A 13,688-nucleotide genomic window follows, 5' to 3' on the forward strand; every position below is an offset into this window, starting at 1 on the left:
GGAACATTTCAGTTAAAGGAGATCAGCAGTGGGTGTAAGGTTAGCATTCGCCATAAATGTTTTGATAATTGTACACTTGTAATTAAATTCTGCTTGAGAAGATTGGTTCTCACGGTGCAACTTGAGAACTTCCTTCGTTGCTTATTCAACTCCAAAGCTGAGTGGGTCTCTATGTCCTCCTAGCCACCAATTTAGTACGATGATACCACTGAGAGGTGGTCTCGTCTACCTGACCTCTAACCAATATCTAGTGATCTGTATTTTTTGAAGGGGAAAAAAAAAGGTACAAAAATCTGTTAATATTTAGGTTTTCAAGAATATCTTCTCATCTAAAAGAGAGCTAATTAGCTCGTGGCTGCGTTCTCCGTTGCCGAGATGGTGCTCGACCCAGCAGAGCAGCATTTCAGACATGTTGAAAAAGATGTTTTGATCCCTAAAATAATGAGAGAAAAGGCCCGAGAGAGGTGTTCTGAACAAGTTCAAGATTTTACCAAATGTTGCAAGAAATCTGGAATGCTTATGGTAGTAAAATGCCGGAAAGAAAATTCTGCATTAAAAGAATGTCTAACCGCTTACTATACTGATCCTGCCTTTTATGAAGAATATAAAATGGAATACCTGAAAGAAAGGGAAGAATTCAGAAAAACTGGAATTCCTACCAAGAAAAGGCTACAGAAGCTTCCAACAAGCATGTAGGCAAATACTCAATGATACTAACTCTATTCATGGAAATCACAATTACCTAAGATAATGGACTCAAGGAATTGTGTTTGCTTATCCTAAATTATGGAAATATTAATTTTATCTGAAATGAAGTTTTTTTAAAATATAAAAAAAATAAAAGAGAGCTAATTACATTGTTTTTCTTCTAGGGGGTAGTTGGCTCTGGATTTCTAGTGTTGTGTGTGCGTGCATATGTGTGTGTACCTGTCTCCAATAAAGTAACAATTCCAGTTTGGCAACCCCTTAATTGCAGGGATTGTTAAAAAGATTATTATGCAAGTTATTGCAGAGAACTCAGCACCCTATAAAGTCATGTGGCAGGAACTAGGGATTTCTCAACTTACCACATTAACCTTGCAATAAACCAGCAGGCCAGGAGGACCACCTGGAGGGTGCATTGGTAGGGTCTTCTCAAGAAACCTTTTTGTTGTGGAGGGATGTTGGGCAAATCACAGTCACTTGGTTAACTCCTTATCTTACTCTTTGGTTTTTCTCATTTTATTTATCTCATTGTTTTCTAATTTCATACTGAATTTAGAAAGTTTGTAAAATGCATATAGTATGAAGAAGTAGAAATAAATGAATTAAAAGCTTATCTCCCAGTACGACCCCTATCAACCTCAAGAAATATTCCCTTCCAGTCTCTTGACTCATGCGTTAAATACATATTTATCCCCTGCTTTTACACTTAATATTATACGACAGGCATTCCCCCCCCCCCCCCTTAATTACTTGTAACCATCATTTTCATTGGCTACCAAGAGTTTTATTTATGGAATCTGCCAAAACAGCCCTCTATTATTAGACATCAAGTCAAAGTCAATTTTTCAATTGTACAAAAATACCATATTGATCATCTTATCAAAATATTTGTGTGTATTTTGGATTATTCTTGAATACAGGTTACTAAAGGTGGAATTACAGAGTCAGAAAGTAGAAACCGTTAAAGCCCCTCTAAACACATTGCAGAATTGCTGTTCAGAAAGATTGTGTTAATTTTTTTATTTCTACCATAAGCAATACATGGAAGGAACCATTTTTTTTTAATCAATCTTTATTGTTCATATTGTTACAAAGGTTCCTCATTTTTCCCCCCCTCCACCAGGTTCCCACCCCACCCTCCGCCCCTTCCCCATCCCCCATTGTCCTCATTTATAGGTGCAGTTTATGTTCAGTCTCTTCCTCCCTCCCTTTCCCCGATAGTAAATCCCTTTTCAGATAGTAAATCAGTTACTTAGCATTTTCTCATATCAATAATACCACCACATGCCCAATGATACATTTCACACAAAAGACATTTCCAAATAGGTCAACCAGCCTCATCCAGGCCCCACCCAAGGCACTCACAGATCAACACCCCAGCCCTATACTAACTCAACACATCCAGATCTAAGCCTTCACTTGATTCAGCAGACCCTCAAGTTCCCACAAAAGTTTCCAGCCATGTCTGAGAGGCAGCCGTGGGGCAGGGGCAGGCGAGAAGCGAGCTGTTCCAGGCCTGGCCGCTCCTAGCCTGGCAGCCACTGCTCCGGGCCTGGCCGCACCAGACCCGGCTGCTCCGGGCCTGGCCGCTCCCAGCCTGGCAGCCGCTGCTCCGGGCCTGGCCGCACCAGACCCGGCTGCTCCGGGCCTGGCCGCTCCCAGCCTGGCAGCCGCTGCTCCGGGCCTGGCCGCACGAGACCCGGCTGCTCCGGGCCTGGCCGCTCCCAGCCTGGCAGCCGCTGCTCCGGGCCTGGCCGCACCAGACCCGGCTGCTCCGGGCCTGGCCGCTCCCAGCCTGGCAGCTGCTGCTCCCGGCCTGGCCGCACCAGACCCGGCTGCTCCGGGTCTGGCCGCTCCCAGCCTGGCAGCTGCTGCTCCCGGCCTGGCCGCACCAGACCCGGCTGCTCCGGGCCTGGCCGCTCCCAGCCTGGCAGCTGCTGCTCCGGGCCTGGCCGCTCCCAGCCTGGCAGCCGCTGCTTTGGGCCTGGCCGCACCAGACCCGGCTGCTCCGGGCCTGGCCGCTCCCAGCCTGGCAGCTGCTGCTTTGGGCCTGGCTGCACCAGACCCGGCTGCTCCGGGCCTGGCCGCTCCCAGCCTGGCAGCCGCTGCTCCGGGCCTGGCCGCACCAGATCCGGCTGCTCCGGGCCTGGCCGCTCCCAGCCTGGCAGCTGCTGCTCCGGGCTCGGCCGCTCCGAGTCTGGCCGCTCCCAGCCTGGATGCTCCGGGCTTGGCTACTGCTGTTCTGGACCTGGCTGCCCCCAACCCGGCTGCTCTGGGCCCGGCTTCTCCGGGTCTGGCCACTCCTGGTCTGGGTATTCCTGGACTGGCCACCCTGGGCTTGGCTGCCTCTGTCTCAGGCCTGGCTGCCACTGCCCCAGGTCTGGCTGCTCCAGTGCTGGCTGTTGTTGCTCTGGTTCTGGCTGCTGCTGCTCTGGGGCCTGGTCGTTGCTGCTCCAGGCCCGGTTGCCATTGCTTTGTGCCTGGGCACTCTAGGCCTGGCCGCCGCTGTTGGAAGGAACCATTTTTACCACACTTTCATCAGTTGGGGTATTCATATTGTGATACATATCTTTGTTAAATTAATAGGAAAGTATAAAATACCATATATTTGTAGTTTTAATTCTATTATTTGATTTCTGTGAAGTTGATAATTTTTTCTTGTTCTTATGTCTTTTTTTAAGTTGATCATCGTACTGAAAGTTTATCATTCAATTGCATGTGCCTTAAATCAATTCATATTCTTTAGCCATTGTCTATTGTAAATCTAGATGATTTTTATTTATTCATTTTCACAAGTTTACTTACTTTTTAGTCCATAATGTTTTAGTACTTTTCTAAAATGATTGTATTTCAAACCAAACTTTATCTTTTTTATGAATAGAAGTTTAAATATTGGTTGCAGTTCAACTTTCCATCTGTTTTCTTTTCTTTTTAAACTTAGAAAGTTATCTTCACTCCAGAGACTTTTTAACATGTTACTTCTCTTTTCTTTTATTGGATATACATGAATTATTTTAAATGTAACACACACACACGCACATACATGCCCCCCCCCCCCCCCAAGTCTGAGGATATATCCATTAGCTCAAAGAAAGCAAAAGTAATGATTCATAATAGGGTAAGCTATCCTTTATTAGGAACCAGTTGGACTGAAAGTTTAAATAAGTGTGTTCAAAAGAAACACGATGTGTACACATATATAATACCTTAATAATAATAAAAAAGAAACACATGTGCCTTGATGAGCTGCTGCTGATGAGTGGGGTGCCTGGAAAGAGGTGTTAGGAAATTCTCCTCTCTACTGGGAAGACGACTTTCACACTGAAATGGACGCCTCCTCACGTTCTCCATCCTCTTATTTCTCCAAATTTCTAAAAGAAACTTGTAGCAATTGTGGATTCAAGAAATAATAACTTAAGACTTTTCCTAAGATTGGCAGATAGCTATGGGTTGCAGCATGCACAGTTCCTCATTTTCACGGAACTGAGAGAAATGAAAGAGTTTGAGAACTGGAGGAACGCTGACCGGGGCTATCCAGGAGTCTCATGACTTCTCCCTATAAAACACAGAAGCAGGTAAATGTAGAACCCAAGTCTCAGGGCCCCAAACATGAGCCTTGTGGAGATGGGAAGCCCAGGTCAGAAGTTGAAATTCCCCTTTTGAAAATAAACTAGGAATACCAGAGTTAGATTAAGCATTCATACAGTTTGAAATTCAGCATGAGAAAGGCAGATACTGGTACTTGATATAATTTTATCTACATGGTGGGTGAGCTTATTTTTATTTTTACCATTGTGGATTATTTAAATTTTGTATTAGTTAGCAATGCGGCAAGCACATCTGTTTTTTAGTTGAAAAGATAATGTATGTCCTCATAAGTCTTTCTCACATGGAAAATGCCCAAGCAATTGATCTAACAGCTACTACCCAGAGTTTATTTCTTAACCTCTCTGAACTGCAAGAGGAACTACTCCGTTTGTAAAGAACTGGCTTTGTAAACCTGTTCTGATAAAGTGACCACAGATTTCACAAATCAGCAATTGTGTCCTGTGTGAGCATGTTTGTCAAGAGTTCCTGTGTAACCTGGGATCTAATTCTGTCTCCAAAGAATTGGGCAAAATACCCAGCTCTTGACATGCCTGTCTCTTCAGCTTTAATGTTAGACTTTGACTAAATCTCAAGTTGCTTTTAGCTTTAAAATTTGGATGTTTTTTAAATCCTGCGATTAGGAGAAACCTAAAAGCATAGTTTTTCTTGCTGTTCTTTAGCTATATGAAAACACATTTCAGGAGAGGCATAGAGAGCAGCCTAGAACTTTAGCTGATTAGGAGTTCTAGAAACACAAACTAATTTTGTTTTTTAAAGTAGCTTTAATTGCCTAAGCAACGTGACTAGGCTGTCTTTGAGTTTTCTTAGTTTCTCTTTTAAAAACTTTTCATTTTCCCCCCCGTTATCTTTTTTAAATTAATCTTTTTTTATTTTTTATTTTATTGATTTTTTTACAGAAAGGAAGGAGAGGGATAGAGAGTTAGAAACATCAATGATAGAGAATTATCGATTAGCTGCCTCCTGTACACCCCCCCCCCCCCCCCCACTGGGGATGTGCCCACAACCAAGGTATATGCCCTAGACCGGAATTGAACCCAGGACCCTTCAGTCCGCAGGCCAACGCTCTATCCTCTGAGCCAAACCGGTTTTGGCAAAATTAATCTTGGTATATATTATATATACCGTATTCAATTAAGTTAAAACATTTGTGAATAAAGAATTAAAACATTGCAAATAGTAAACCACAGGTATCTCAATATATTGGAACACCTTCCTGTACTAAAATCCTACTGGCCAAATGACTGAGGCACTACCGTCACCTGGTGGCACATTGTCTAATTACAGGAAAAGTATCGAAAGAAAAGTCAGGTTTTTTAAGTGAAATTAAAAAGTGACAACAAATATTATAGTTTTCTTTTTAAAATATATTATTGATTTTTTTGTACAGAGAGGAAGGGAAAGAGATAGAGTTAGAAATATTGATGAGAGAGAGTCATCAATCAGCTGCCTCTTGCACCCCCCCCCCCCCCACCCACTGGGGATATGCTCACAACCAAGGTACATGCCCTTGACCGGAATCAAACCTGGGACCATTCAGTCCCTAAGCCGACGCTCTATCCATTGAGCCAAACCGGCCCTGGCCAAATATTATAGTTTTAAACAAGCCTTTGAAATTTATATTTAATAAGGCAATAACTACAGAGATAAATATATTATAATCTAGTAGTGAGCAGGTTAATGCCATCAAACCTAAAGTCATACAACACTATTAAATTCTTGCATCTGTGCCTTTGGAAAGGAAAAATCCCCTCCCCTCCTCCACCACTCCCAACTGCTCAGTAGCATTTATTTATTTATTTAGTCTTTAACACTTTTAAATTAAATATGTCATAGATGTTTATTGTAGAAAATTAGAAAACTCAAAGAAGCAAGGTTATAAAGGTCACTTCTAATGGCATCACTCAAGTGTAAACAGTTAACTTTTTGGCATATTTCCAAGATAAAATTTTTCTACATAATTTTTATTGATAGGATAATCCTATTACTAATAACAGCTAAAATGTTGTACTTACTATATGCCAGGCACAGTTCCAAGTGCTTTTTTAAAAAAAATATATATTTTATTGATTTTTTACAGAAAGGAAGGGAGAGAGACAGAGAGCCAGAAACATTGATCAGCTGCCTCCTGCACATCCCCAGTGGGTACCTGCCCCTGACCAGAATCGAACCCAGGACCCCCCAGTCTGCAGGCCAACGCTCTATCCACTGAGCCAAACCAGTTTTGGCCCAAGTGCTTTTAATAAATTTAGTCATTATGGCTGTCCAATGAGTAAGGTACCACTATTATCTTCATGTTACACACAGAAAACTGAAGCACATAAAAGGGAAGGAACTTACCCAATACCACATTCTAGCTAATAAAAGTCTAATATGCAAATGAATCATCACTCTGCTACTCTCACAGGCTATGCCCACCAGCCAATCAGAGCAAGTATGCAAATTAACCCAGCCAAGATGGCTGTAGCCATGTAGAAAGCAGGAGGGAGGCTTGGGTTTCCCAGGCGATGGAGGAAGCCAAGCTTTCCACACACCATGGCCACCCCAGGCTTTCGCTTAGGGCTACAAAGTTTCAATTATAGAAGGTAAATAAATCTCCTGCTGCCAAGGAGCAGGCAGAAGGCTTGGCTCTGCTCCAGACTACAAAGTTTCAATTGTAGAAGATAAATAAATTGCAGATACCAGATCCTCCACTCAGGTCGCTTAGGTTGCTGGAGGGGAGAGGGGGAAGAAGGGGCATGGCCAGCCTGCAAACCACCACAGGCCCTTCGCCCAAGCCACCCCACGCCTCAAGGGAACTCCCACCCCCACCCTGATCTGGGACACCCTTCAGGGCAAACCAGCTGGCCCTCACCCATGCACCAGGCCTCTATCCTATCTAATAAAAGAGTAATATGCAGATTGACCATCACTCCAACACACAAGATGGCTGCCCCCATGTGGTCAAAGATGGCTGCCCCCATGTGGACACAAAATGGCCACCACAAGATGGCCAGCAGAGGGGGGCAGTTGGGAGGGACCAGACCTGCATTAGAAGTATTAGAAGCCTGAAAAGTATTAGAAGCCTCTCCTTTTCAGACTGACATTTGAGGCCTGCAGGGAAGGGCAGTTGGAGGAGACACAGGCCTGCAGGGGGGAGCAGTTAGGAGTGACCAGACCTGCAGGAGAGGGAATCAGGCTGGCAGGGGAGTGGTTAGGGGGTGATCAGGCTGGCAGGCAAAAGCAGTTAGGGGCAGTCAGGAAGGCAGGCAGGCGAGCAGTTGGGAGCCAGCAGTCCTGGATTGTGAGAGGGATGTCCAACTGCCCGTTTAGGCCCAATCCCATCCCTCAAGGGGTCCCAGATTGGAGAGGGTGCAGGCTGGGCTGAGGGATATGCCCTCCCTCCCCATACACAAATTTAGTACACCAGGCCTCTAGAATATATATGAAAGGCTAATATGCTAAGAGTCCATCTAACCAGTAGCTATGATGTGCACTAACCACCAGCGGTCGGATGCTCAATGCAGGAGCTGCTGAGCTGCAGTGACTTGGCAGTGGCAGTTCTAGGGTGACACACCCTGAAACCAGAGAGGTGGGAGCCTGATTCCTCACAGGGCAGCACAATTCCACCTTCAGACATGGGTTATGTTGTTGCTGGGGCACTGTTGTCCTGAATCTGGTTTACTATACACTTTTGTTTGTGTTTCACACCTTGTATGACAGCAACTTTGTAGAGTGACTTCTCTCACTCTGGGACCCCTTGAGGGATGTTGGAGAGCTGGCTTCAGCCTGATCCCCACAGGCCAGGCTGAGGGACTCACCTGCTAGAGAGATCCTGCTCACTCCACAGATGCCCTTTGAGCCATGGTACCACCCCAGGTGTGGCCAGCCTGGGAGGGATTGTGAGAGGTTGGCTCCAGGCCATGTCCAGCTCGTCTCACCTAGTCCTGCCTTGCTGGCCACCTTCCAATTAATTTTCTTTCAATGTGCACAAATTCGTATGCCAGGCCACTAGTAATAGAATGTTCTACTATTTGGTTTTTTAAGATGCTATATCATTGACTTCTTTCCATGTCAGCACATATACATATATCTCTTTTTTAAAAACTAACGCAGCTGGTATGGCTCTGGTTGAGCATTGGTGCATGAACCAAGAGGTCACCAGTTCAATTCCCAGTCAGGTTACATGCCTGGGTTGCTGGATTGATCTTCAGCAGAGGGTGTGCAGGAGACAGCCAATTGATGATGATGTTTTTCTCCCATTGATGTTGCTATCTCTCAATCCCTCTCCCTTTCTCTCTCTAAAATAAATAAAATATTTAAACACTAGTTTATAATATTCAGGATATGAATGTAGTACAATTTATTTGATAACTTTTCTATTGATGAACATGTTTCCTATCCTATATAATAAAAGGCTAATATTCAAATAGACCAAATGGTGGAATGACTGGTTGCCATGACACGCACTGACCATCACCGGGCAGACTCAACACAGAAGCTGCCCCCTGGTGGTCAGTGCGCTCCCACAGGGGGAGCACTGCTCAGCCAGAAGTCGGGTTCACAGCTGGCAAGGGCAGTAGTGGTGGTGGTGGTGGGAGCCTCTCACCTCGCAGCAGTGCTAAGGACTCCTGGGGGATGTCCACCTATCAGCTTAGGACAAAGAATGGTAAGGAGCAGTGAACAGGTGGGTGGTAAGGAGCGAGGGGTCCTGGACTGTGAGCAGTATGTCCACTTGCAGGCTTAGGTGTGATAATAAGGGCACAGGCCAGGCTGAGGGACCCCCCCTGCCCAGTGCACAAATGCCATGCACCGGGCCTCTAATTTTTCTATAAAAACTGCAATGAACAGTTTTGTTCATTTGTATCTGTATTTCTATATTGTGGGCATATGGAATTCCTGAGTCAAAGGATATCCATATTTAACCTCTTAATAAATATTATAAGGGCCACTTTAGAAAGCAGAAATTTACCTAAATAGTGTCTTTCAATTACCAGTGCCAGAACCACACCTTCAGAATAAATGTGAGTAGAGACCAATGTGCGAGCCATTTGGATGAGTGTTGTGGACCACGAGCTGCTTACAGCACAGCGCAGTGATAATTGCCTCTTGTATATGGCTGTGAACATTTCGGGCTGTGTGTTATCTCATGCAGGCTGGTGCATGACTACATGTAGTCTTTCAAGAGTTCATTGTTAACCTGAGACTTTATGCCAAATCTTTAAGTGCTCCATAATTACCTGCAATGTTTTCTGGTGTCTATCTTAAGGATATAGCTATTAATTATTGTGACTCTTGGTCCACTAATCTTCTACTTTACTTTCCTCTCTTTATTATTTTCTTGTTTTTTTACTCTCAATTGACTCAATAATATCAGTTATATATCTGTAAGGAAATATTAGAGTTATCCAAACAGGCTTAATATAAGTGAATAAGTACAATACTTTCTTTTATTATATCACCTACCATCCCCCTAAAAATATCTGCTCTACAAGCTGGCTTTCCATCAGCAACAGAAGTTATATTGTGGAAGAGGGGCATGTGCAGAGGAAAAGGGGGCAGAAATAGTTATCCCGGTGAAATGTAGGCTCTGAGATTGTCTCCAGGCCAATGGGAAAGTTTTTGAATCATTACTGTAAATTAGTATATTAAAGGTATAAAAATAGTTTCTAAAGGAGAGAAAGTTACAGTGTGAAAATCTTCAGGTGGCATAGGTTTACTATTGAATGACTCTAAAACAATGGAAGGGAAGATCAAATGGTAGTTTTCATGTAACATTTATTGAGCCTTATTCCAAGTCCGGGGCTGGGTGCTGGGGAACGTAGATAAATAAGACATTCTTTTTGCCCTTTAATATTTTATATTCTTGTAGGGGACACAGACATGTGAGTGTATAAAGTATAATATGAAGACTATAATATTGGTATATTCTGGATACAGATGAAAAATATCAAGGGAACACAGAAGAGGAAATGGTTAGTTCTGACTCAGGGTTTCAGTGGGGATGTGAACTTTGGGCTAGGGCTTGAAGGATGAATAGGAGTTTTGCCAGGTGGATGAGCCTTGATGGAAAGCATTTCCAGACAGGGAGAGGAATGAATTGCACAAGGAAAGACAGAAAGGCTACATTTGGGTCCCTGGTATACCTATGACCTCTAAGAACTCTGAAGGTTAATACAAATCTAAGCCATTCTTTCTCCCACTTTCTTGTGCATGCAAACCACCCAAGAATCTTGCTAACATGCAGATCCGAGTTCAGAAGGTCTGGATTCTAACAAGTTCCTGGGGATCTATGCACCACACTTTGAGTTACCGGTAAAAGGTTGTAGCATTTAAATTGTTGTCTACTTCAGCAGGGCTTGCGAGTTGGTATAAACTAGGAGCTAGATGGAGAGCAAAAAGATGTCTTTTGCTGTGAGCAAGTTAGTAAAAGTATTAGAAGCCTCTCCTTTTGAGACTAACATTTCAGAAACAGTTTCTGCATTGTACCTGAACCAGCCAGGGGTGTACTAGTAAACTGAGGTGACTCATCCTGGAGGTCACCTATTTAGATGACCTGGGATCAAGCACAGCAGGAAAGGTAAGGGGATGGTTTGGGCAGGCCCTGTCAGCAGGGCAATGGTGAACTCCTTTGTGGAGGGTTGTGGGGGAGGCACAAAGGCAAGCAGCACACATGAGACTTTCACAGTTTTAAATTGACTCAGGCTCCTGCAGAATAATGACAATTAGAAAAATAACCCAAATTAACATTTTGGGTTATTTTTATGATGCTTCCCAGGTGTTTAATTTTTTTTAAATGTAATTTTATTGATTTTAGAAAGGAAGGGAAAGGGAGAGGCAGAGGGAGATAGAAACATCAGTGATGAGAGAGAATCATTGATTTGCTACTTCCTGTATGTTCCCTACTGGGATTGAGCCCACAACCCGGGCATGTGCACCAACTGTGACTTCCTGGGGCTCAACCACTGAACCACACTGGCTGGCACAGGTGTTTAATTAATGAATTTTTTTTTAAATTTTTTTATTGTCTAAAGTTTTACATATGTCTCCTTTCCTCCCAATTGACACCCCCGCCCCCAGCCATTCCCACCCTGGGCAAGCCCCCACCGCCCCAGTGTCTGTGTCCATTGGTTCAGGTGTTTAATTTTTAATTAGAAAGAGCTGCATCAGTTGGAATGCTCTGTTTTGAATTTATAACAATGCTTTTTCTAAAAAATAATTAAAAAAAACACACACAGAAGCACTAGTTCTTTGCAGAATGTTGGACAGTAAAGCATATTTTTTGGGTGGTCTTGTGGAGTCGATGATCTAGACTGATTTTCTTTCTTCCTATTTTCCATACATCAGGCAGTCGCCCTGCCCTCTTCGGGGAGCTGGCGCCGGTGAGTGGTTTGGCGATGTGGAAACAATCCTGGAGGGGCCCACCTGTTGTGCTAAAGACAGGCTGTGATCTCCAAATGAGATCACGAGCTTCCCTGCACTTTCATCTTCCCTGCTGTTAGTGCTGGCTGTGAATGCAGTGGAGAGACTTCATTAGACTAATGAAGGAGGAGGAAAGATCAAGTGATTATTTTTCACAAGAATAGTTCTGGCCATGCTTTCCTTTCTGTGATGAAGTTTACAGGACGAAGGCCTGCAGGGAGGACATTTGGGGGGACCAGGCCTGAAGGGGAAGGCAGTTAGGGGGGACCAGACCCACAGGAGAGGGCAGTTAGGGGCAAACAGGCTGGAATGGGAGCAGTTAGGCATCAATCGGGCTGGCAGGGCAGTGGTTAGGGGGTGATCAGGCTGGCAGGCAGAAGTGGTTAGGGGCAATTAGGAGGGCAGGCAGGTGAGCAGTTGGAAGCAGCACTCCTGGATTTTGAGAGGGATGTCCCAGATTGGAGAGGGTGCAGGCTGGACTGAAGGACACCCCCCATCCCCATGCACAAATTTCATGCATCGGGCCTCTAGTTTCTACTTTAATATGAACTTACTAGAGGCCTAGTGCATGAAATTCATATATAGTGGAGTGTCCTTCAGCCCACCTTGCACCCTCAAGGGATGTCCAATTGCCAGTTTTCGCCTGATCCCTGACCTGGGGAAGCTCCTGTGTGGAGCGTCTGCCCCCTGCTGGTCAGTGCATATCATAGCGACTGGTCATTCCACTGGTCATTCTGCCATTCAGTCGATTTCCATATTAGGGTTTTATTATATAGGATATTACCAGACCTTCAAATAAGTTAGAAAGTTGCACTTGGATAGTTTCTTTGGCCAACCCTCCCACTAGTTTCATGACTCCTCTGTTTTCCTGCCTTTATCTCATTTTAAAAACACTTCATTGTTTTAAGTTCAGTATAAATGTTTTATTGGTTTTCTAGTTATCTCAATATCCAGGGTTTTATTGGTTGTTTCTGTTTTATCTAAGTCTTCTTGAATGTTTTTACTGATTTTAATTTAAAAAAAAAATGCTTTCTTTGAACTTACAAAAGGGCCATGAAGACAGAGTTGGCAGGTTCAAAGAACTTTCCTTCTATAGCTCTTAAAGTTTGTTCCTGCCTCTAAATCTTCAAAAGTAGGCACTTAGAAGCTCTGGGGGAAATGTGTGAGGAAAGAGGAAAAGGGTAGAGAGTAGAACTTAACATTTTGACTTTGTCTTTCAAGGAAGATACTTCATAAACAAGATTATATGTATGAGTGTATGTACACATACCTAGAGGAACACCCAATTTTATTGTGTGCTACCTTATTGCATGTCACAGATGTGTATTTTACAAATTAAGGCAAGATGCTTCACCAGCAAAAAGACTGACTTGCTTTATTGCCACATATTGTGGTTTGGAACAGAACTTGCAATATCTCTGAGTTATGTCTCTGTGTGCATGTGCATGTGCATGATGCTTTTTAAAAAATGAGCTTCTGGAGCCCATGATTACATAAATAATAAAATTCGTCTCCCACCTGCTTCTTCCTGAACCTATCATGCTGCATTTAAATGTAGAGAACTTTGTATATTTAGCAGATATTTTAAACGTTGCCTTGGAAAACTCTGCTCTTAAGACATAATTCTTTCTACAGTAGGTCCTCAGGTTACATCGGAGATCCATTCCTATGCCGCAACGTAATGTGATTTTTGCCATAAGTCGGAACCCACCTACATAAGCACCCATTTCACTCACATGGAGCACATACACAGCAGTATTGAAGTGAAACAGTAAAAAAAATAATTTAAAAGAAAGATAATAATTCCTGACCTTTACTTGTGGTAAATAAATAATAAAAACCAGAAAGCACATATGTACATACATCAAAATGATGGAACTTTCATTTTTTTAAAATAAATAAATGGGAGATGGCAACCATGAAATGACATATGTCAAGTCCGACATAATCCGAGGAATATCTATAGTTATACAAAT

At 43.4% G+C, this 13,688-nt stretch overlaps 1 protein-coding gene across 1 annotated transcript; it reads left to right on the top strand.

Annotated features, from left to right (window-relative positions):
* Nucleotides 1-354: 354 nt before the first annotated feature.
* Nucleotides 355-831, top strand: LOC118711059 (COX assembly mitochondrial protein homolog). Its single transcript, XM_036423981.2, has one exon. It carries the CDS (start codon nucleotides 376-378, stop codon nucleotides 694-696), a length of 321 nt encoding a protein of 106 aa, XP_036279874.1. The 5' UTR covers nucleotides 355-375; the 3' UTR covers nucleotides 697-831.
* The last annotated feature ends 12,857 nt before the right edge of the window (nucleotides 832-13,688 follow it).

Source organism: Pipistrellus kuhlii, unplaced genomic scaffold (genome assembly GCF_014108245.1).
Source record: "Pipistrellus kuhlii isolate mPipKuh1 unplaced genomic scaffold, mPipKuh1.p scaffold_m20_p_10, whole genome shotgun sequence".
NCBI classification, from domain to species: Eukaryota; Metazoa; Chordata; class Mammalia; order Chiroptera; family Vespertilionidae; genus Pipistrellus; species Pipistrellus kuhlii.

Bases quoted from the DNA above. Each gene is read 5' to 3' on its own strand.
- LOC118711059 (XM_036423981.2), top strand. From the start codon at position 376: ATGGTGCTCGACCCAGCAGAGCAGCATTTCAGACATGTTGAAAAAGAT.